Source organism: Colobus angolensis, unplaced genomic scaffold (assembly GCF_000951035.1).
Source record: "Colobus angolensis palliatus isolate OR3802 unplaced genomic scaffold, Cang.pa_1.0 Scaffold176, whole genome shotgun sequence".
NCBI lineage: Eukaryota > Metazoa > Chordata > Mammalia > Primates > Cercopithecidae > Colobus > Colobus angolensis.
This window is the reverse complement of record NW_012114888.1, coordinates 3,691,950-3,714,989: the sequence shown is the minus strand read 5'-3', so window position 1 is coordinate 3,714,989 and position 23,040 is coordinate 3,691,950. Positions and strand designations below refer to the sequence as shown.

Genomic DNA, 23,040 nt, shown 5'->3' with positions numbered 1-23,040 from the left:
TCTCTCCTGCTTTATCAGGATCTCTCTGAGGGTACATCGGGATCTTTTATTACAGTATAAGTGCTTTTTATTCGCAGACCACCTGCAGTCAAACAAATCTGGGTTTATTGACTCTTTACAGTGAGGAGGGAGAACACACTCCATGGGGTACCCTGGGACATCTCAGTAACAGGTTGTTAGAAAGAACCTACTATAGGCCAGGCACGGTGACTCACACCTGTAATTCCAGCACTTTTGGGAGGCAGAGGAGGGCAGATCACTTGAGGTCCGGAGATCGAGACCAGCCTGGCCAACATAGGGGACACTGTCTCTACAAAAAATACAAAAGTTAGTGCGTGTGGTGGCGCACACCTGTAATCCCAGCTACTTGGGGGGCTGGGGCAGGAGAACTATTTGAATCTGGTGGGCGGAGGTTGCAGTGAGCAGAGATCATGCTACTGCACTCCAGCTGGGGTGACAGACCGAGATTCTGTCTAAAAAAAAAGAACCTACTATAGAATTTGGCCTTGTATTAGGTGATGTGATTTTGGGGCGAGTCCAAGGATTGAATGCTGTCAGGGAGTAGGGGTGACTCCATGATTGGGTATTTTAATTTTCATCTAGAAGACAAGGAGAATGGGCTGAAGAACAAGCAGCCCTCACTCGGATGAGCCAGGATGGGGTGATGTTTAGTCATTTTTGTGATTTTTTTTCTTTTTTCTTTTCTTTCTTTCTTTCTTTTTTTTTTTCTTTTCTTTTTTTTTTTTTTTTCTGAGACGGAATCTCGTGCTGTCGCCCAGGCTGGAATACAGTGGCATGATCTCCGCTCACTGCAATCTCCTGGGCTCAAGTGATTCTCCTGTCTCAGCTTCCCAAGTAGTGGGGACTACAGGTGTGCACCACCACGCCTGACTAATTTTTTGTATTTTTAGTAGAGACAGGGTTTCACCGTGTTAGGTAGGCTGGTCTCAATCTTCTGACCTCGTGATCCACCCACCTCGGCCTCCCAAAGTGCTGGGATTATAGGCCTGAGCCACTGCGCCCAGCCTAAGATTTTTTTTTTTTTTTTTTTAATAGAGACGGGGTCTTACTTTGTTTTGTCCAGGCTGGTCTTGAGCTCTTGGCCTTAAGCAACCCTCCTGCCTCAGCCTTCCAAAAGTGCTGGGATTACAGGTATGAGCCACCACGCCCGGCCTAAATTTTTAATTTTTTTTGTAGACACGAGGTCTCCCTATGTTGTCCAGGCTGGTCTTGAACTCCTGGGCTCAAGTGATTTTTCCACCTCTGCCTTCCGAAATGCTGGGATTACAGGCATGAACCATCACGTCTAGTCCATTTTTGTCATTTGGACAGTCTACGATTAATCTTGTCTTTGTCTTGATCCATCACAGTCCCAGAATGGCCTTGTCTGATGTTGGTGATCTCTGAAATTGTTCATGTTCAGCAGGAGAATGCCAAGGCCTAGCTGTGGGTGCCATGGTGGATTTTGGATGTCACGGACTGCTTTTCTTTCTCAATCTCCCCTTTTGTCCAACATCAGATTAAGTAAAGGCCATAGGACATGAATCAATTATGTGATCTTCACCATTTACCAGGATTTTGCTGATCTACAGGTGGCTCCAAGAAAACTGTCTGTAGTAGAACAAGGGTTAGTCTCCCCACCCTTTAAAAAAATTTTTTTTTGAGACAGTGTCTTGCTCTGTCACCTAGGCTAGAGTGCAGTGGCAGGACTGTGGCTCACTGCAGCCTCGACCTCCTGGGCTCAAGCGATTTTCCCATCTCAGCCTTGTGATTAGCTAGGACTATAGGCACACATCACCACCCCTGGCTAATTTTTTTTTCTTATTTTTTGTAGAGATGGGGGTCATACTATGTTGGCCACACTAGTCTTGAACTCCTGGACTCAAGCAATCCTCCCACCTCAGCCTCCCAAAGTGCTGGGATTATAGGCGTAAGCCACTGTGCCTGGCCAGTTTTTATAAGACCAAAGTTTGGGGTTAATGATGCAAGGGAAACTTACAAACCAGAAGAGGCTTACTAAAGGAAATGCACCTTCTGCGGTGTTTAAGGAAGAATGATTAATTTTTTTGTCAGCAAACAGTTAAATTCAGAGCAGTAGCTATGCTCTGAGAAAAACCTATCAGGGTGCTTTGTTTTTTCTTTTTTCTAAATTTATTTTTGAGACAGGGTCTTGCTCTGTCACCCAGGCTGGAGTGCAGTGGCACGATCATGGCTCACTGCAGCCTCAACCTCCTGGGCTCAAGTGATCCTCCCACCTCAGCCTCCCGAGTAGCTGGGACTACAGGCACACGCCACCAAGTCTGGCTGATTTTTGTATTTGTTTTGTAGAGATGGGGTTTCGCCGTGTTGCCCAGGCTGTGTTTTTCCTTAAGCAAGAGGGGACTGTAAAGGTTCAGAAATCACAGGATGAGGATAAGGGAGAACACACTGAGAAGCCTTTTAATCTGTTAGTATCATAGAGAGAGTGTAAAGTACAACAGACAAGATGAGTGGGAGAGTGAAGGGAAAGAAAAGGGCTGCTGAAGAATCAGAAAATTAACTTTGAGTTGAATCTGGCCACTTCTGCAGTCTGGAGAAGCTTAAGAACCTCTTAGTTTAAAGTGTCTCAATGGAACAGACATCCAGGAGTCAGGATAAACTGATGTATATCTTTTAAGCTGGGAAACAGGAACTTAAGTGTCCTGTTGGGGTTTTATTGCTGTGTCAGTTGCTAACAGTCCCTGATAAGGTCTTCCATGGAGACTCAAGCAGTTTTTCTCTGATGTCTTTTCAGAAAACCAAACCTTCAGGTTTGAGATCCTGCAGAGGCTGCTGAGGTGGGGGTTTTGAAAACGCAATTTACTAGGCGGGCATCGTGGCGTACGCCTGTAATCCCAGCTACTCAGCTAATCACTTGAACCCGGGAGGCATGGGTTGCAGTGAGCTGAGATTGGGCCACTGCACTCCAGCCTGGGCGAGAGACAGAGCCAAACTCCGTCTCAAAACAAACAAACAAAAAAGAAAATGCAGTTTATACCTGTTGGTGAGAAAGCTGGAGGTATTGTAGGAGTCCCCTGCAGCAATGAGTCATATCAGCCTGTCATTGGGTGGAGTCTAGGATTGGGAATACTTTCCAAATGCATAGGGAAACCTGTTATTATCTCAGAAGCAGATAACTTGTGAATCCTTTGGGTAGGGGGGTGCAGATCTTATTGCCATGAAAAATAATGACAATACTCGAGGCTATGGAAGTTCGAGGGGTTTCTAAGAGCTTTGATTATGGTGGTTTTAGAATTCCAAGAGTTCTCTTTTTTTTTTTGAGACAGAGTCTCGCTCTGTCACCCAGGCTGGAGTGCAGTGGCGCAATCTTGGCTAACTGCACGCTTCACCTCCCAGGTTCAAGCGATTCGCCAGCCTCAGCCTCCAAAGTAGCTGGGACTACAGGCATGCACCACTATGCCTGGCAAATTTTTTCTTTTTTTGTATTTTTAGTAGAGACGGGGTTTCACCATGTTGACCAGGCTGGTCTTGAACTCCTGACCTCAGGTGATCCGCCCGCCTTGGCCTCCCAAAGTGCTGGGATTACAGGTGTAAGCCACCATGCCTGTCCAGTTCTCTGTACTTTTTCTGAATTGACAATTGATAAGGACCGTGTCACTCTAGGAAATGAGAATAAAAAATTACCTTCAGTGACCAGTGTTTTCTATCTATTCCTTACTCAGAAACTGTCAGTTTCCAGTGTGTCTAAAGATTATTTATTAATGAACTTAATCTTTTATCTCAAGTCTTAAAGTTAGGATCTAGAGATTTCAATTTTAGCCAATACATTAAATCCTTATGGTTTGTAGAAATTTAAGAAATTTTCAGGCTGGGTGCAGTGGCTCACACCTGTAATCCTAGCACTTTGGGAGTCTGAGGCAGGAGGATTGCTTGAGGCCAGGAGTTTGAGACCAGCCTGGGCAACATAGGGAGACACTGTGTCTACAAACAAAAACAAAAACAACAATAAAAATTATTTCATGAAGGTGCAGAATGACAAAATATAATAAAACAAAAAAAAATTAGCCAGGCCTGGTGGCTCATGCCTGTAATCCCAGCTACTCAGGAGGCTGAGGTGGGAGAATTGCTTGAGCCCAGGATGTCAAGGCTGCAGTGAGCTATGACTGCACCACTGCACTCCAGCCTGGGTGACAGAGTGAGACCCTGTCTCAAAAAAAATTTTTTTTCATAAAATTAAACTACTTAAAAAGACACCTGTTCATATTATTCCTTTCAGTAGTTCATATATGTATAAAGTTACAGAAACAATGGTAACTTACTTAACCCATAAAACCACTGTAGGAAATTTAGAAAGCTTAAGTAATTAAATCCTGATTTTTGTACAAGCAAAAATATTGTTCTGACATTACTTTAAAATGGTAAACTATTTTTAAAGACCTTCTATCATAATTGAAAACTCTTCTTTATCTTGAAATTAAATTCTTTTCTTATTTTTTTCATGAGTATAACAACAAAGACTATTGTGTTAAATACACTTTCTAGTGTCCCCCAAAAGAAACACATTCTGTAACTTTTTCTTTCCTTCTTTTAGACACTTTTGACAGTTTATCCGGACTAGATATTTCTAGAGCGTACGCATAACAACTAAATATTTTTTTTTTGAGACAAAGTCTCGCTCTGTTGCCCAAGATGGAGTATAGTGGTGTGATCTTGGTTCACTGCAACCTCTGCCTTCTAGGTTCAAGGGATTCTTTTGCCTCAGCCTCCCAGGTAGCTGGGTGCCTGCCACCACACCCGGCTAATTTTTGTATTTTTAGTAGAGACGGGGTTTCATCATGCTGGCCAGGCTGGTCTTGAACTCCTGACCTCAAATGATCCACCTGCCTCGGCCTCCCAAAGTGCTGGGATTACAGGCGTGAGCCACTGCCGCCTGGCCCTGAATTATTATTATATTTTTTTGATCAGTTAATCTTTAAAGTTTCCCAAGGGAGTAAAAGAGAGGGAGAGGAACAACAACAACAAAAAGCCAGCTTCAGACAAATATGAAATTATCATTTATTAGGTTGGTGCAAAAGGAACTGCCATTACTTTTAATGGCAAAAGCTGCAGTTACTTTTGCATCAACATAATCAAAGGCTAATTTTGTTCTTTCTTGAGGGACAGGGAAGAATATATAAATATAGAAAGACCATTTTGACAAACACACTGGAGGGTGGGGAGGGAGACAATAACTTGGGCCTTTGACAGTTTTATAATTTTAAAGCTACCACTCACTAATCCTTGAAATGTGGAAACAAACGAGGGGGGGTTACCTACCCCCCAAAACAATTTTTCTTTTAGACAAAACCAAATAATCTCCTAATAAGGTTTTCTTCACTCTGTTCTAAGATGCCTCTTAAATGAACAACCTTGTTCATCTCAAAAGTTCCCCAATGTGGCCGCAGTAATTTCAAACTGACTCTAGAGAAATTGTGCCATATGGAGAACATTATAGAAGGAAAACATGAAGGAAGCAGATATTTAGTATCAAAGACTTGCAGTTTTAGACTTGGAAGACCCATGAGAATGTCCATGGGCTGTAATGATGATGCTTGGGCAACTTCGTGTCTATGGAACCTGGCTGAAGGCCAACCATTGCCTGTCAAGAGGCTATGTAAAACCTCCTGATTCCAGGTTGATTAGTTTTTAACTTTGAGACTGGGTTTCACTCTGTTGCCTAGGCTAGAGTGCAGTGGTGTGATCATGGCTCACTGCAGCTTTGACCTCCTGGGCTTAGGCAGTCCTCCTGACTCAGTTTCCTTAGTAGCTGAGACCACAGATGCATGCCGCCACACCCAGTTAATTTTTTTTTTTTTTTTTCTGAGACGGAGTCTTGCTCTGTCGTCCAGGCTGGAGTGCAGTGGCACGATCTTGGCTCACTGCAAGCTCCGCCTCCCGGGTTCACGCCATTCTCCTATCTCAGCCTCCCAAGTAGCTGGGACTAAAGGTGCCCGCTGCCACACCCGGCTAATTTTTTTGCATTTTTAGTAGAGACAGGGTTTCACTGTGTTAGCTAGGATGGTCTCGATCTCCTGACCTCGTGATCTGCCCGCCTCGGCCTCCCAAAGTGCTGGGATTACAGGCATGAGCCACCGCGCCCGGCAACCCGGCTAAGTTTTAAAATTTTTGTAGAGACAGAGTCTTGCTATGTTGCCCAGACTGGTCTTGAACTCCTGGGCTCAAGCAATCCTCCTGCCTCAGCCTCCTGAAGTGCTGGGATCACAGGCATGAGCCACCCACGCCTGGCCAGAGTATAATTTGATTAGTTTTGACATATGTATACATGTCTAGAACTATCTCCACCACCAAGATAATGAACATACTGGTCACCCCCAAAAGTTTCCTCCTGCCCTATTATCCCTTCCTCCCACCCTTCTCTGCTCCTAATCCCCAAGCAACCACTGATCTGCTCTCTGTCACTCTAGATTTGCTCCTATTTTGTAGGTTTTTTGGTACCTGGGATTATATTTATACAGTATGTATTCTGTTTTGTCTGGCTCAGCATAATTACTTTGAAATTCTTCTCTCCCAGTCTGTGATTTCTCTTTTCAGCCTATTAATAGCATCTTTCAAAAAGTAGTGGTTTTGGCTGGGCATGGTGGCTCACGCCTATGATCCCAGCACTTTGGGGGGCCAAGGTGGGCGAATTGCTTGAGGCTAGGAGTTCGAGATCAGCCTGGGCAACATGATGAGACTCTGTCTCTATTAAACACACACACACACACACACACACCCTATCTCTCACCATATACAAAAATCAAATCAAAATGGACTTCAAACTATGTAACTACTACAAGAAAACATTGGGGAAAGTCTCCAGGACATTAGCCCGGGCAAATATTTCTTGAGTAACCCACAAGCACAGGCAACCAAAGAATAATGGACAAATGGGATCACATCAAGTTAAAAAGTTTCTGCACAGCAAAGGGAACAATCAACAAAGTGAAGAGACAACCCACAGAATAAGAGAAAATATTTGCAAACTACCAATCTGACAAGGGATTAATAACTAGCATATATAAGGAGTTCATACTATAGGAAAAAATCTAATGATCTGATAAAAAAATGGGTATGCCCCCACACCCTAGTTTTTAATTTATTTTTGTACAGATGGGATCTCATTATGTTACTCAGGCTGGTCTGGAACTCCTGGACTCAAGCGATCCTCCCACCTCGGCCTCCCAGAGTGCTGGGATTACAGGTGTGAGCTAATGTGCCTGGCCAACTGTAGGGTTTTCTGTAGGTGTCCTCTATAAGGTTCTGGGTAGATATCCTTTACTCAGCTTCTCTTCACAGTTTACTGAACACTACTATCGGCAGTAGATACTGTCAAATGTTTTTATTTATTTATTTTTTTGAGACAGAGTCTCGCTCTGTCACCCAGGCTGGAGTGCAGAGGCACAATCTTGGCTCACTGCAACCTCTGCCTTCAGGGTTCAAGCAATTCTCATGCATCAGCCTACCGAGTAGCTGGGATTACAGGCACCTGCCACCACACCCGGCTAGTTTTTGTATTTTTAGTAGAGACAGGGTTTTGCTGTGTTGGCCAGGCTGGTCTCGAACTCCTGGCCTCAAGTGATCCACCCGCCTTAGCCTCCCAAAGCACTGGGATTACAGGCGTGAGCCACAGCGCCTGGTCTCAAATGCTTTTTATGTATCTATTGAGATATGGTAAATTACATTGATTGATTTTCAAATGTTAAGTCAATCTTGCATGTCTGGGATAAATCCTACTTTTGATATATTCTTCGATTCAATTAGCTAACGTTTTGTTAAGAACTTTTGCATTATTTTTAGTTTTGAGAGGGAGACTCACTCTGTCACCCAGGCTGGAGTGCTGTGGCACGATCTCAGCTCACTGCAGCCTCCACCTGCTGGGTTCAAGCAATTCTCCTGCCTCAGTCTCCCAAGCAGCTGGAGTTACAGGCACCCACCACCACGCCCAGCTAATCTTTGTATTTTTAGTGGAGACTGGGGCTTCACCATCTTGGTGAGGTTGGGTCTTGAACTCCCAGCCTCAAGTGATCCTCCTGCCTTGGCCTCCCAAAGTGCTGTGATCACAAGCATGAGTCACCACACCCGGCCACTTTTGCATTAATTTTTATATTGGTCTCTAGTTTTCTTATGTATTTGTCTAGTTTCGGTATCAGGGTAATGCTGGCTTCATGGAATGAGTTGAGAAGTATTCTCTCTTGTCCAATTTTTTGGAAGAGTTTATGTATAATTAGTATTATCTGTTTCTTAAGAGCTTCTTAGAATTTACCAGTGAAGTCATCTGGGCAGAGTTTCCTCAAAGGAAAGTTTGACTGCAAATTCAATTTATTTAATAATAAAGAGCTATTCAGGTGATCTCCTTTTATTTTTTATTTTTTATTTTTTGAGACGGAGTCTCACTTTGTCGCCCAGGTTGGAGTGTAGTGGTGCAATCTTGGATTACTGCTACCTCTGCCTCCTGGGTTCAAGTGATTCTTGTGCCTCAGCCTCCTGAGTAGCTGGGACTACAGGTACACGCCACCATGCCCGTACTTTTAGTAGCGATCTGTACTTAGTAGAGATGGGTTTTCACCATGTTGGCCAGGCTGGTCTTGAACCTCTGACCTCAGGTGATCCATCCACCTTGGCCTTTCAAAATGCTGGGATTACAGGCGTGAGCCACCCCAGCCTGTATGTTTGTTTGTATTTATTTATTGAGATGGAGTTTCCCTCTTGTTGCCCAGGCTGGAGAGCAACGTTGTGATCTTGGCTCACTGCAACCTCCACCTCTTGGGTTCAAGTGATTCTCCTGCCTCAGCCTCCTGAGTAGCTGGGATTACAGGCATGCGCCACCACACCTGGCTAATTTTGTATTTTTGGTAGAGACGGGGTTTCACCATGTTGGTCAGACTGGTCTCGAACTGCCAACCTCAGGTGATCTGCCCGCCTTGGCCTCCCAGAGTGCTGGGATTACAGGCGTGAGCCACTGCGCCCGGCCAGTATTTAAAGTGGGCTTCTTGTAGGCAGCATAGAGTTGCATTCTTTAACCTCCAAGCTCGGCTCGGGTATCTGGGGTGTTTAAGAACTCAACTCTCAAGCCATTCACTTCCTTTTAGGAGGCTCTGATAACGAAAGCATTTCTCATAATGAGCCACATGTGCCTTCTATAACTTCCCCCGTGGAGTAACACTCAAGGAATTATTTATACTTCCCCAGGACAGTTTTTCAGACAATAGGGCCATACAAACCTATGGGCAACTCCTCTGGCAGTGCCAGATTCAGCCGCGGTGGATCCAGCAGGCCCATGGAGGATTATCCAAGGCTACCTAAGAAGTACCAAAGGCTACCTTGGAAAAAGTGTTGGGGGAATGGGGCGAGAAAAAGAAAACTAATTTCTCTAGGGGAGGATTCTATTGATCAAAAAACACACTGGTTTTCCATTTAATGGAAAGAGTTTCAACTAACGAAAGTACGGGGCCAACCTAGAGTATCACAGCAGAGATGGGCACACTGGGAAAGGAACACTCCCCCAAAAGGGTAAGGAGCACTTTCAGTATGCCTAGTGTATTAGTTTTCTATTTCTGCTGTAAAAATTATCACAAATTTAGTGGCTTAAAACAACACAAATGTATTCTCTTAGAGTTCAGGAGGTCAAACGTCTAAAATCACAGCGTAGGCAGGGCTGAGTTGTTTCTGAAAAGCTTCTGGGATGGGGGGATCTGTTTCTTGTCTTTTTCCGTTTCTAGAAACTGTCTGCATTCCTTGGCTCATGGCTCTTCTTTGCATCATTCCAACCTTCTGCTTCCATTGTCACATCTCTTACTACTGACTCGGATCCTCCTGCCTCCCTATTATAAGCATCCTTGTGACTATATAGGTTGGGCCCACCTAGATAATCCAGGATAACTTCCCCATTTTAAGGCCCTTAAATTTTTATTTTAGAGTCGGGGGTACATGTGCTTGTTTGTTACATGTGTAATGGTTGGGGTTGAAAGCCCTTAACTTTAATTACATCTGCTAAACCCCTCTTACCATGCAAGGTAGCATATTCGCAGGCTCCAGGGATTAGGAAGTGGACATCTTTGGGGAGCCATTATTTATCTTTACTATGCCCAGTTACAAGTTAGACTAGCTACGGAGAAGGCAAATCCACCAGGTCCTAGATTTGTGAGGTCTGTACTGTTCAGATTTGTGTGAATTATCTTGTGTTTCGGGTGTGAACCTCGAAACTGACTTTGTGTTACATGACTAATTTTGGTCCAATCAGCTCTGTCCAGGTGTCACGGATCAAGTGGTACAGAATCCTTGTGACCAAACCCCAACTCAGGTTGCTTTCTTCAGGAAGAAACTGCGTGTTTAGAGAGGGGGCTTTGGCACAGGAGTCAAGCAAAGTGACTAAAATTATGAGTTGTAGAGGCAACCTCACAAGTTCTAGCTTTGAACAACTGTCTTAAACATTTGGCCTCAGTTTTCACGTATCAAATGCAGCTGATAGTATCATCTTCATATAGTTGTTGTGAGAACTAAATAAAAGGTAGCCCCATGTAAAAGGTTTAGCAAAAGGCCTGCCATAGGTTAAGGGCTTGATGAATATTTTAACTTTTATTATTTGAAGGCTTGACTGGTCCCAAACAAGTTTCCTGGCTTGTCCGACCAAAGTTTTTTATTTTTATTTTTTTATAACATGGAGTTTCGTCATGTTGCCCAGGCTGGTCTCGAACTCCTGGGCTCCAGCGATCCTCCCCACCTCAGCATGCCAAAGTGCTGGGATTACAGGCATGAGCCACCATGCCCGGCCCCAAGTAGCTGTCTTGAAACTGACCTTTAGCTTGAAACTGCTCATGCAGCTCTCAGTCCATCTTTAAGGACTGGGGGACAAGACATGGGCAAAAATTCTGCCCCAAAGATGGAGGCAGCACTGTCTGATCTTGTTCATTGTTGTTCTTGAAGGCAAATATGACTGAAAAGACTGAGTGGCCATAGTACTGCACACAGCTAACCACCACCTTGTGAACACTGTTGTTGCTTAACCCCTAGAGCCACCTTTGTCTGCAGAGCTAGGCGGAGGGGAAAGAAATAACCAGAGCTCCAGTTTCGGAAAGTAGAAAAGTTAAGGTGAAGAGAGGAAAAATCTGTTGCCAGAACGCTGGCACCTATGCCAGGCTTATCTGAAGCAGGAACACGTATTTAATGTTTTTTTCCCTAAGCAGCTGAAAGATCTAAAATGGTACTGGTCCAACCTGAAGTGTCTTTCTGTTGTGAGGCTGAAGTGATTATAATTTTCAAAATTTCAGCAATTTTTCTAATGAAGTTTTCTCATGTGAGAAATGACTATAAAATAATGAGATCCATTCCCATGTGTGGTGTATGAAAGCAGCGTCATTACATCATGGCAATACTTTAGAAAGCAATGTTGAGCAAAAGGTGGTTCCGCAAATGGCCTCCCAACTCAAGATAACTCACTGTAATCAGTACAGCTTGAACAGACCAATTCCATCTTTCCACCTTGTTTATAACCTGATATTCAGTTATAATAAATGAAATTGAGAAGAAGAGTGGAAGTAGTGAGAGGAGGGGAAAGAAATTTAAAGCTTGGGGCATTCAAGCCTTGAGGCTGGACTGCTCACATCCAAATCCATCTTAACAAAATGAGAATGATGGATGCTCTGAGACCCTAAAAAAAAAAAAAAAATTCATCAGTGGCCAGGCATCGTGGCTCATATGCCTGTAATGCCAGCACTTTGGGAGGCCGAGGTGGGAGGATTGCCTGAGCCCAGGAGTTTGAGACCAGCCTGGGCAATTTAGTGAGACTCCATCTCTACAAATAGAAAAATGTAGCCAGGCATGGTGGCATCCACCTGTAGTCCCAGTTACTCTGCAGCTGAGGCGGGAGGATTGTTTGAGTCCAAGGGTTGGAGGTTGCAGTGAGCTCTGATTGTGCCGCTGCACTTCAGCCTGGGTGACAGAACAAGACCCTGACTCAAGAGAAAAAAAGATCATCAGTGACTACATAGAGTAGGGAACACTAGTCTGGGGCTTGATCCTCCTTAACCTTGATTTATTTGAAGAACAACTATCCTCACCTCTCCAGGTCATGCAATTTGATCCAATCTGTATAGTAAAATTAACCATATTCAAAAAAACTTCTTTTACAGTGCTAGACTGTTATAAAGCTCCCACATAGAAGTGACAGCCTCAGGGTGGGTCTTTATTAACTAAAAGTTACTTAAAAAAATCCAAGCTTGCATGGTTGTTAAAAGAATAAATAAAAAACCCCACACAATTGCTGCTTTCTATTAAAACTTGAAAATAGCTGAATTAAGGTTGTGAAAATCTCATATAATTTATAAATAAGTTAGTTTTTTTGGAAAATATCACATAAAAGCTATTCAGTGGTAAATAAGTTTTTACTTCTATCATGTACTTTTCCCCAATTCTGAAAGGTCAGCAAGCATACTGAGGATTTTAAAGTCCTAGAAGGAAAATAACCCAGGACTGTGCATCCTTTGGCTTATCCTCTGAATTTAAAGTTGCTTCAACACAAGGACAAAGATGCATCTCCCATTGGAAATGTACACATTAGTATAAACTCAATAGCTTTTGTTGGCTATAACAGGGTATACCTGTAGTTTCAGTTCTCTAGCAGAGAGAGAGAGAGAGAAAGAGAATCAACTTCACCTTTATCTTCACTACTGATTTACCTAGTGACCTTTGGCAAGTACATTTTTCAATCATGAAAATGTTTATAATGCCTAAAAGCTCCCCTTGACACCACATAATCCCATGACATCAACATACTCACAAGACTCCAAATAGAATATTGTAAAGAGTATATATTTAAGAGATGCCTGACTGAAGCCTTTTCAGTCTTGTCACTTTAGATAGGATCTATCTCTCTGGTGATGTTTTATGATGATCCTAAGGCCTTTATCTTAACAGTCTGACAAAATCATGATTTCTTGGTAAAGTTCAAGTATCCAGAGTTCTCCTGGGTCCCTGGTATTGACTTGAATGTTCAATGTGTGCTTCTAAACATTCAGTTCCTCCTCTTCCTCCTCCCTCTCTCCACACTATCTGTTTTGTTCAGTGAATATAATTTTTTAAATATAAAAGGAACATATGTAACCAATATGCCAAAATAAAAAACACACTGACAGTAGTTAGCAGTTTTCATAATTTAATGAAAAAGTATTGGTAAAAAGGTGACATTTGAAAAAGGACTGAGCTTATCTTGGAAAACTGGACTATATAAGACAAAATGAAAAAAATTAACAAAGAAGGTTAAGAGGTAATACTTCAAACAACAAAATGTAGCAAATACATTTTGGGGTAATTGAAATTTACAACTGAAGGCTCCTTCATTTACCTAGGAATATCCTGTAAAAATATTACAACTATATTTCCCTGACGAATGATATTTTAGTCAATACTCTCCCAATGGCATTACATATGGAATTTGGCTGAAGCACTGTTTCGATGTCTGCTTTTCCTCCCACCCAGAATTGAAAGGCATGAAAGGACATAGGCTACTGCACTGGCCTCTGACATAAGGAATTTACAACACAGCTCCATCATAATTTCATTAACATGAAGGTGTCAAATTATTATCTACTCCAGAGAACTCAAAGCACAGAAACCTATGCGTAAATAGGGGAAATTCTCTTCCTCATTTTGATGGTTTTTTTTTCCAAACAAAATACAGGACACCTACCACACATGCTATGGCATGTTTACACATGTACATAGGCACAAAAGAAATATTTTGAAGATGTAGCCGAAAGAGAGGCGAAACACATATATTTTCAGAAAAGGAGAAAGCAAAAAGCAAAGGAATCCATTAACAACATGACAAGAACACAACTGGGGGAGAGGAAAACTGCTGAGTTTTCCATATTGATGGAGAGAGGGCCCCTGCCTTGACTGACTGGCACCTACTACAACTGGGCTGTTTCACCAGTAAGAAGCTTTAAAAATGGAAAATGGCCTCTTTTGTCTGAATATTCCCACTACACTTTCCCAAACTAGAAGAAAGAGAATATTAATTTAAGGCTAAGAAGAAAAGAGAGCTGAGAATTATAGTCTGCTTCACATTTAAGAAACGGCATCATTTCTCTCTTATTTAAATGGGAAGCAGACATGTTTTTATCCACCCCCCCTGCAAATGTAATTATTCTCTTCCTACTAGAAATTAATCAAGGCTGATAGTTTGGGAACAGGGTATAAGCAACTTCTGAAAAATGGCTCCAGCCTTTTTGTTTGGGAAACTGCCTCAGATTCAAAGTTGACACAAAACTAAATTATATCCATGTGTTAAACACATGCTTTCAAATTCTGTTTGACAATAAAAATCTGTTTCAAAATTAAAGCAGGTAAGAATACTTAACCTCTGTGCATTTTACTATATTTTAATTATACCTCAATAAAAATTTTATAAACATTAAAGAAGGTATACAAAAACTGTCAGCCAAACTTATTTTAGTCAAACTTATTTGAAAACAACAACACAAAAACCCTGACCTGGTACAAATACCCCAGAAATGGTCTCAACTTTGGGAAAGGCTCTGGAATACTTCACAAATGCCTAAACAGAGAATCAGAGCATTTTCCTTGGAAGTAGTACTTTTGTACTTTTGTAAACACTATCCACAAGTTAGCCTTTTATGCTTGTCAGTCAGGTGAAATAGTTATGAGTGTGTCCCCAACAAGCAAGTTTAGGAACAGGCACTGGACACTGATAAGCATGAGGAGTATTGACTCAGTAAGTTAAGATACTGTGAAAGGAACTCAACCTTGTGCAGAACAAAGGAAGACAGTAGTGAGTTTGACAGTATCTAAGATGGTGGTCTCCTGGTCTCTCCCCTGAAAAGGGTTTATAGATACCAGTGGAATTAGAAACTTCCTACAGACAGGAGCTCTGGGAGTCACATGCTGTAGCTTCAAAAGATAAGTAGTTTTAGTGTCTGATAATCATGGTCTCTTGCAAATCAGTTAACAATGCAAGGACTCTTAATACATATACTTGTCAATGTGTTATATAACTGCAAAGCTGCCCCAAAATATTTACTGAGCAAATACCCTGGGCCCAGCTGTTCCCAATAGCCTCTGACAAACCAACCTCTGGACAACCTGCAATTACTGTAATGTGCTTGTAAAAACTAGACTTGAAACATTTTCAAAAACTGCAAGACAATTTACTATGGAAAAATGTTATCCTTTTCACTGCAATTTCTCTTAACATATGCTAAAATCCTTTTGGTGTATGGGTTTCCCCCAATATATGGGGCAAAGGCAAAGGTTGGGTCATCCTTGGAAGTTTCTAATCACCTTTGCATCGAACTGTGGGAAAGGGGATGTGTCTTGCTTTTACCATGGCAATCCCGTCTAGAGTCATGGGGAGGATTTTCCCTGTCTGAGCTATCTTTCCTTACCCTGACTTTTTCTTTATTCCCATCACTTTCTGCTTCTGAATCACTCAGCTCCAAATCTGGGCAATAGCCATCATTTTCCTGATATGGAGCTCTCCCTGCAGACCGCCTGAGAAGCTGTCTACCCCAGAACTGCTCCTTGGGGCTCATATTCTTGGTTGGCTTCACATAGCACTGGAGGTCCTCTGTGTTCCTCACCCACCTATTGGTGGTCTCTTTAAAGGACCTACTAAAGTGTTCTACAGTGGATTTTCTAAAGCTGCCCTGACTGACCAAGTGGGGGCTGAGCACAGGCTCCTGGTCACAGAACATCTCACTTGAGCTGTCTTTTTGGGTGACATTCCCAGACCAGCTGCCCTCCAGGCCATTGGATTTGGCAAATTTGGAGTTAGGCTGACTTTTCCCATTCCCAATGGAAGACTGTCCATGGAGGGCAGCCTGAAGGACAAGAGGCTTTCCCAGTGACTGCCCATGATAGCACTCTGAAGACGGGGTTCTCCAAGCAGGACTGGACTCCTTTGCTTCACTCCTAGAATGGCTGAGACTGGCCAGCAAACGGTTATTCTTGCTCTCTAGTGGGTATCTCGGATATGATTTCGTTCTCATTTCTAGTGACTCCTGGGGCACCTGCATGCTCTTTACACTGTGAACAGAGGAGCTGCTGTCAGGAGAGTGGGGTTGCTCGGTTTCTGTGGAGCTGTTTCTGTGGTCTTCTGGGGATGATCTGGGCATTTTTAACTTCAAGGTAATTCTTGGTGGTGGATAAAACAGTGAGTTTTCGAGTGCATTTGTCAAAGGTAGCCCTGAGGTAAAAAAGAAAGATTCATTTTAACAACAGATTTAAATAATGGCTTTTGTGCTTATGGCAGAGTGAGTTCACATACCTACTCTTCTAAATGTTTAACAAGCACCTGGCTCTGCTAGGTATGTACATCATGGTGCAGCAGCTGGAGTGAGCTGAACTAGATGCTGGGGCCAAGAATGCTACAGATGAGAAACTCAGCAATGCCACTGTTTGCTATATGGCTCCATACCTCTTCACCTCTGCTCCTTTAGTTTGTAAAATGATCACAAACTAGTGTGCTGCCTCCTGCTTCCCATCTCTGCCCTTCCATTTCTAAGAATGTCTCTAGCAATGGTTTAGAACAGGGTCTCCCTATTTGTGTGTCTGTGTATGCATGTGTCGGTATGGCACAGCACTTAGTATGTGTCTTAAACATACACATTTCAGGCCCCATCCTCTAACCTCTTCTGGCCTTCCTGAAGCAAGGCAAACACAAACCTTCAGAAACGTTGCAAGGGTTTTGGTAGGTGAAGAGTATGTATGTGTTTGAACTTGGCATTAGAGGTGATAGTGGGTGGTTCCCATACATTTTATATCCTTAACCTAGAATAATTTCCTGACTACAAATGAACATTATGGAGGTGAAAGGTTTTGTAGTGGTAAGGCCAGCAGAAAAGAATCATAACATTCCTGCCAATTGGCCAGCTTTAGGATTGGCTGGGGAGTATCGGCAATCAGTTTCTCAGTCAAGTCACCCTACAATCACAGTCAGAACAGGTCTTCTTGTATTATTTCAAGTACTTTGAAATTTAAAAAGCACTATCAAACAATTCCTCCTTGTATATGGACTTGACCTTTGCCCATTATCATCTTACTGTAGCCTCACAAAAATGAGATATCAAGAGGATAGCTTTTAGGTACCCCAGTGGGCAGCATTTGTTCCCCAAAGGTCCATCTTGAACACCCACAAAATCCCCATTTCTGTCAGCAGCTACCACCTGCTGATGCTGCAAGTCATAATGAGGTTGACTCCTACCCATCAGAAGGCATGTGGGTAGGAGCCAATTTCCTTGGCATGCAGGGACTCTCCCTGTTGTCCTCTGCTTCTCCTTGTTTGTCATGTTGCCCTTTGTGGCTGAGCAGTCTTGCTGCCTCCTGCTACACTACTCTGTTGAGACTCATGACATTGAGATACTCCAGGGCCTCTGACACCCACTTGTCACCTCATTTCTGAGTCTCTCTCTTGCTCCATGGCTCCCTTGGCAGGAGCTGATTCTGCATACCCTGTCCAGTGACCCCTAGTTGCCCAGGCTCTGCCATTGACCACTGTGTTAAATGAGGCACAGGGAGTTTACAGTGTCACTGAATATGACTGTTATCATTCCAGCCAAGCTCCCTATGCTTAGGGCACTATAATTATGCTCACTTGTCTTGCTCACCAAGTGAGCAGTATACCCTACAGGCAGGGATTTTGTCTTGCTTTCTGCTCTATCTTGTAAATCAGCTCTTAGTCCATTGTAGGTGCTCAACAAATATTAGTGAATAAATGAAAAGATAACAACTCAGATCTAAAAACTTACTTCTGGCTAAGGATTTGTTTTAATAGACTACTGTTAAGATGAGTAACCCTGGAATTAAGTGCTTTCTGGAAACAGGTTAGATTCTATCCTGTCGATTTCTAAATGAATTTGATAATTACAGAATAATTTCATGGCTTCAACTAATGGCCTTGAATATCTGTTTGGGACCTAGATTACCTGCCCTAGACCTACAACTCCTCCTACCCCACCCTGGGATTTCTTGCCTTATGAATTGACAGTGAAATGGGCCAGGTTATACCAAGATTAGACTGAAGCAAATGAGATATCTGACAAGAATTTAAAAAGATTTTTAAGTGGAATGACTGGCATGAAATTTAAATTGTTAAGATAGGATATAACCAGAGTCTACATATTTGTTAGGACATTTTAAATATACAGGTTACCTGCATCAATTTCTTGGTTAAGAAGCTGGACTTGTAAACCGAAGATCTGTTCCTGTATTTTGTTGTGTGACAGTTTCAGCTTCTCTCGCCTGCTTATCATATAGCACAGATTTCGGACCTGAAAGCCCAATCCCCAACAAATAGAGATGTTTGTCATGTTAAGTAAACCTGACAACTGAAATTGTCTGGCTAAAATAAAGACACTAAAGTCAGGGCGGGGTGAGGAGAGAAGACAGAATCTAAGAGCTGCAGGATGAGAGCCACTCCACAGGAATCCACACAGTATGGTCAATTGTGGGATCATGGTTCCTACATAAATCAATAGTAAGAGCAAAATGCTCCAAATCTGCCTTCTGAAACCTACTCTCCTTGCAGTGTCATGGGTTTGATATTTATTTGCATAGCCAGGTTGGGAAGACCAAATGATAGTTTAACAATTCAGCCTTCCCTTTAGATCCCTGAGTATGAATGATGGCAATGCTGGCTGTACCCAGTAGAATTTTCTAATCAGTGCCGGATGGGCAGGATACAGTTCCACTGGGAAGACTAGAAGTGTTTTCTTTGCTCACACTTTCAGCTCAACCAAGTTTCCACAGCCACAAAGGTGAAATACTCACTCTCTCATACTCCCTACCTAGGCAAGTTACACAAACTTTCTTTGCCCCAGTTTGTTCATCTGTAAATAGCGATGATGATAGTAATAGTAGTTTTACATGGGCATGTTAGAATTAAATGAATTAATATTTATAAAATGCTTAGGACAGTGTTGGCAATAGTAGTAATAGTAGGTACTATATGTGAGTGTCTTAAATTTTTAAAAGTGAGCCAAATCTATTAGTTCTCTTTCAAATTCTGGTAGCAGAGATAAAAACGCAAGTCATTTATAGAATTACATTTAATTAGAAAATTCTCTAGGATAAACACAGGGCTTAACTTACCCTTGAAGCCCTGCAGCATCTCATTTAGTAGATACCTGATAAATACACCATGAGTTATATTGAATTATCATGTGGAGTGGCTCTCAACTGGGGGAGAGCAGTTTGCAGACATTTTTGGTTGTCACGCTGGGGGTGTGTGTGCAGGTGCTACTGGCATCTAGTGGGTAGAGGCCAGGGATGCTGGTAAACATCTTAAATTTCCCCTACAACAAAGGACAGCCCCCTAACAACAAACAACGATCCAGTCCAAAATGTCAACAGTGCCAAGTTTGTGAAACTCTAATTTGGTGTTTTCCCAAACAAAATTCACTCTTTCTTCAGCCTAAAGTCTCATAAATATGTCAGTAAAATATGGAGGGGCCAATTTGGGCTCAACAGTGAATAAAAAGTAAACCAAATGAGACTTTATTTCAAATGTAAAGTTCATAGAGCATATATGTGAGTCCTCTCAAATCCCCTGGATGTGCCTGTCAGAATTTACACAGAGCCCAAAGTCTGGGGCCACAAAGAGATCAGTAGATAAGCAAGGACACAGAAGCCCACACTATTACGAGCTCACTGACCATTATTAAACCGGAAGTGGGACCTCCACTTCTACACAGACTGAGACCTATATACTAGTCACAGCTGGTCACCTTACCCTCTCCAAGTCCTGGCGTAGATGCATAAACATTCTCATTCGAGTGTGAATGCTTTCCTCTTTTGGCTGCACCAGCCCATTTTCTTCATCCTCCTTTGGAGGAAATAATGGCTTATTGAAGTTACTTTTCCGCTTCAGTTTCCAGTAGTTATAGATAAAGTCCACAGCTAGTGTGGGCATACCCAGCTCTGCAGCCACATCTTCCACTCGTACCAAGGAATAGAACTCCTCCTCCAGCTCCCGAAGCTTCTGTGCCCGCAGGCTGGTTTTCTCACTTTTGGCCTGACTCTGCTCTTTAGCCCTGTGGTGGGGGTACTCAGCTTCTCCAAGTTTCTGCCTGTTTTGGCTATGCTTGAGGCAATATGACTTGAACTTCACTTCGTCTCCCTCATCTAGGATGGTCTTCATCTCTAGGCCATGCTCAAAGGCACAGGTGACGTGGAAGGCAGTGATGCAGCTTTTTATAGAGCACTGTAGGAAGAAAATATGCGTCAAGGTAGCAGGGTTGGAGGAAAGGGGAGAGCCCTATGTTTCTGGACCTAAATTGATAGCTTGTAGGAAGCAAAGGAAAGACTGGGAGAAAGTTAGTCCTAAACTGACCATAACAGATGCTTTACAAGTAACCCAAGAAACCTGTTCTTACAGAAAACAGCAAACACAGAGGCCAAAAAAAAAAAAAAAAATTCAAACACTCCTTTTGAGGTTTCAGCTCAAGCATTCAAGCATCAAGTTTTCTGAGATGCTTTCCTGGGCTCCTGTAAACAGTCACGTAGTCTCTTCTCTGTGTCTCCCACATCACCCTATAAATGATTTTATAATGGGACTTTTCACACTGTACCTATATCAATTGTCAAGTCCTTAGGGATAGATCTTAAAAACAGAAGCTGTATCTTTCATTTTGCATTATCATTAACTACTGAAGAAGCAGTTGCTCAGAAAATGCTTATAAACAAACAAAAGAAAACACACAAAGTCAGTATTATTGCTAGAGCATTCACTGGTTCTAAAAAGGTCACAGGAATTCCAATATCTAAGTAACCTAACTTCTTGAATTTTTTTCTTTTAAACATAAAAATTACAGTGGCTTACACCTGTAATCCCAGCACTTTGGGAGGCTGAGGCAGGTGGATCACTTGACACCAGGAGTTCGAGACCAGCTTGGGCAACATGGCGAAACCTTGTCTCTACTAAAAATACAAAAGTTATCTGGGCATGGTGGCGCACATCTGTAGTCCCAGCTACTTGGGAGGCTGAGGCATGAGAACTGCCTGAACCCGGGAGGTCCAGGCTTCAGTGAGCCGAGATCACACCACTGCACTCCAGCCTGGGCAACAGAGTGAGACCCTATCTCAAAAAGAATTTTATAAAATATTTAAAAACAGAGACGGAATCTGTGTTGCTCAGGCTGGTCTTGAACTCCTGGGCTCAAGTGATCCAACAACCCCAGCCTCCCTCAAAGTTTTGGGATTACAGGTGTGAGCCACCATGCCCCGTGAAATTGTTGTTATAGAACTGAGCTGTCCAACTTGGTGGCCAAGTTGCCATGAGTGGCTATTTAATTTTTTATTTTATTTTTTTAGATGGTGTCTCACTTTGTCGCCCAGGCTGGAGTGCAGTGGTGCAATCTCGGCTCACTGCAACCTCTGCCTCCCAGGTTCAAGCGGTTCTCCTATCTCAGCCTCCCGAGTAGCTGGGATTACAGGCACGTGCCACAATGCCCGGCTAATTTTTGTATTTTTAGTAGAGATGGGGTTTCACTATGTTGGTCAGGATGGTCTCGAACTCCTGACCTCAAGTGATCCGCCCGCCTTGGCCTCCCAAAGTGTTGGGATTACAGGCGTGAGCCAGTGCGCCCAGTCTTAAATTTAATTTAATTAAAATTACATATAATTAAAAAATTTAGTTTCTTAGTCACAGTAGCCACATTTTAACCACGCCAGACAGCACAGACGTAAAACATTTCCATCACTGTGGAAAGTTTTTTTTTTTTTTTTTTTTGAGACAGTCTCACCCTGTTGCCCAGGCTGGAGTGCAGAGGTGCGATCTCGGCTCACTGTAACCTCTGCCCCCTGGGTTCAATCAATTCTCTTGCCTCAGCCTCTCAAGTAGCTGAGACTACAGGTGTGCATCACCATGCATGGCTAATTTTTGCATTTTTACTAGAGATGGAGTTTCACCATGTTGGCCAGGCTGGTCTAGTCTCGAACTCCTGGCCTCAAGCGATCCGCCCAACTCAGCCTCCCAAAGTGCTGGGATTACAGGCATGAGCCACTGCATGCTGCTGCCCAAAGATTTAAAATGCATGAGTGCACCTATGCGTTTATGTAGAGGAAGTGGGGAAAGTAAGGGAAGATTCGTTTCTAAGGAAATATTGGGAATTCTTATGGTTAAAGCCAAGTGTTAACTCTTACATATGAATAAAGACAAAAAGAATGCAAAAGCCTGATAGATTATCTTAGATTGAGAAATTCAACACCTAAGAGAATACTGGAAACTGTCAAAATTTTAAAGAGGCATATTCCATATTTCATTTAAATTAATTTCATATGATAAAGAATTCCAGGGATGAACTATAATTCTAAGATCATCTAATCCAGCCTCACATTTATTATTGCTTGAATTTCCTCTAGAGTACCTGATTTTCTACCTCCATCCCCCACTCTATACACCTCCCCCTCCACTTTCCAATTAAGTGGTAATCTAGCCACTTACCGAATTCTTCCAGATAAGAAGCTCCTAAGATGGTCCACCCTGGCTTTTAACACCACTATCAGAAAAGTTTGTTATATTACACTGAAGCCTCTCGAAAATGAGGATGATGAAAGTTCAAGATATACTTTTACCTGGGTACCTTATCACTTGACTAAGAAACTAGTCAGACATTTGAGAAACAAAAGTAAAAGGTATTCTTTAGTAAAAGATTTAAAGTGTTGGGCACAGTACTCTTTTGCTGTTTAATAACTGTTAAACATATGGGAAGAAAAAGCAAATGGTTTTCTATTCAAGGGAATGAATAAGTGACATTAAACTACTATTATTGGGAAGCTAAAAACAGATCTTCTCAGGTCAAATTTATAGAACGTTTATAGAATGTAGAGACATAAATATAAACATAAATTACTCAAAACAAAAGAAAATGCACAGACAAGAATTGGGTACTTATATGAAAAATATGCCTCTTAGGAAACTGCCATAAAATCCAACTCTTTTTTTTTTTTTTGAGAACAGTTGATGGTGATTGCTTTTTTTTATTTATTTATTTTGGCCGGGCGCGGTGG

General features: G+C 42.4%; 1 protein-coding gene across 1 annotated transcript in view; it reads right to left on the bottom strand.

The window, feature by feature from the left end:
* Positions 1 to 13,151: 13,151 nt before the first annotated feature.
* Positions 13,152 to 23,040, bottom strand: part of JADE3 (jade family PHD finger 3) — an 83,259-nt gene continuing 73,370 nt past the window's right edge. The window contains exons 8-10 of the mRNA XM_011938693.1: positions 19,763 to 20,233; positions 18,185 to 18,302; positions 13,152 to 16,219 (exon numbers count right to left, since the gene is read on the bottom strand). Coding sequence (XP_011794083.1) covers positions 15,312 to 16,219; positions 18,185 to 18,302; positions 19,763 to 20,233 — 1,497 coding nt within the window. The 3' untranslated portion in view covers positions 13,152 to 15,311. The remainder of the gene's footprint in view (positions 16,220 to 18,184; positions 18,303 to 19,762; positions 20,234 to 23,040) is intronic.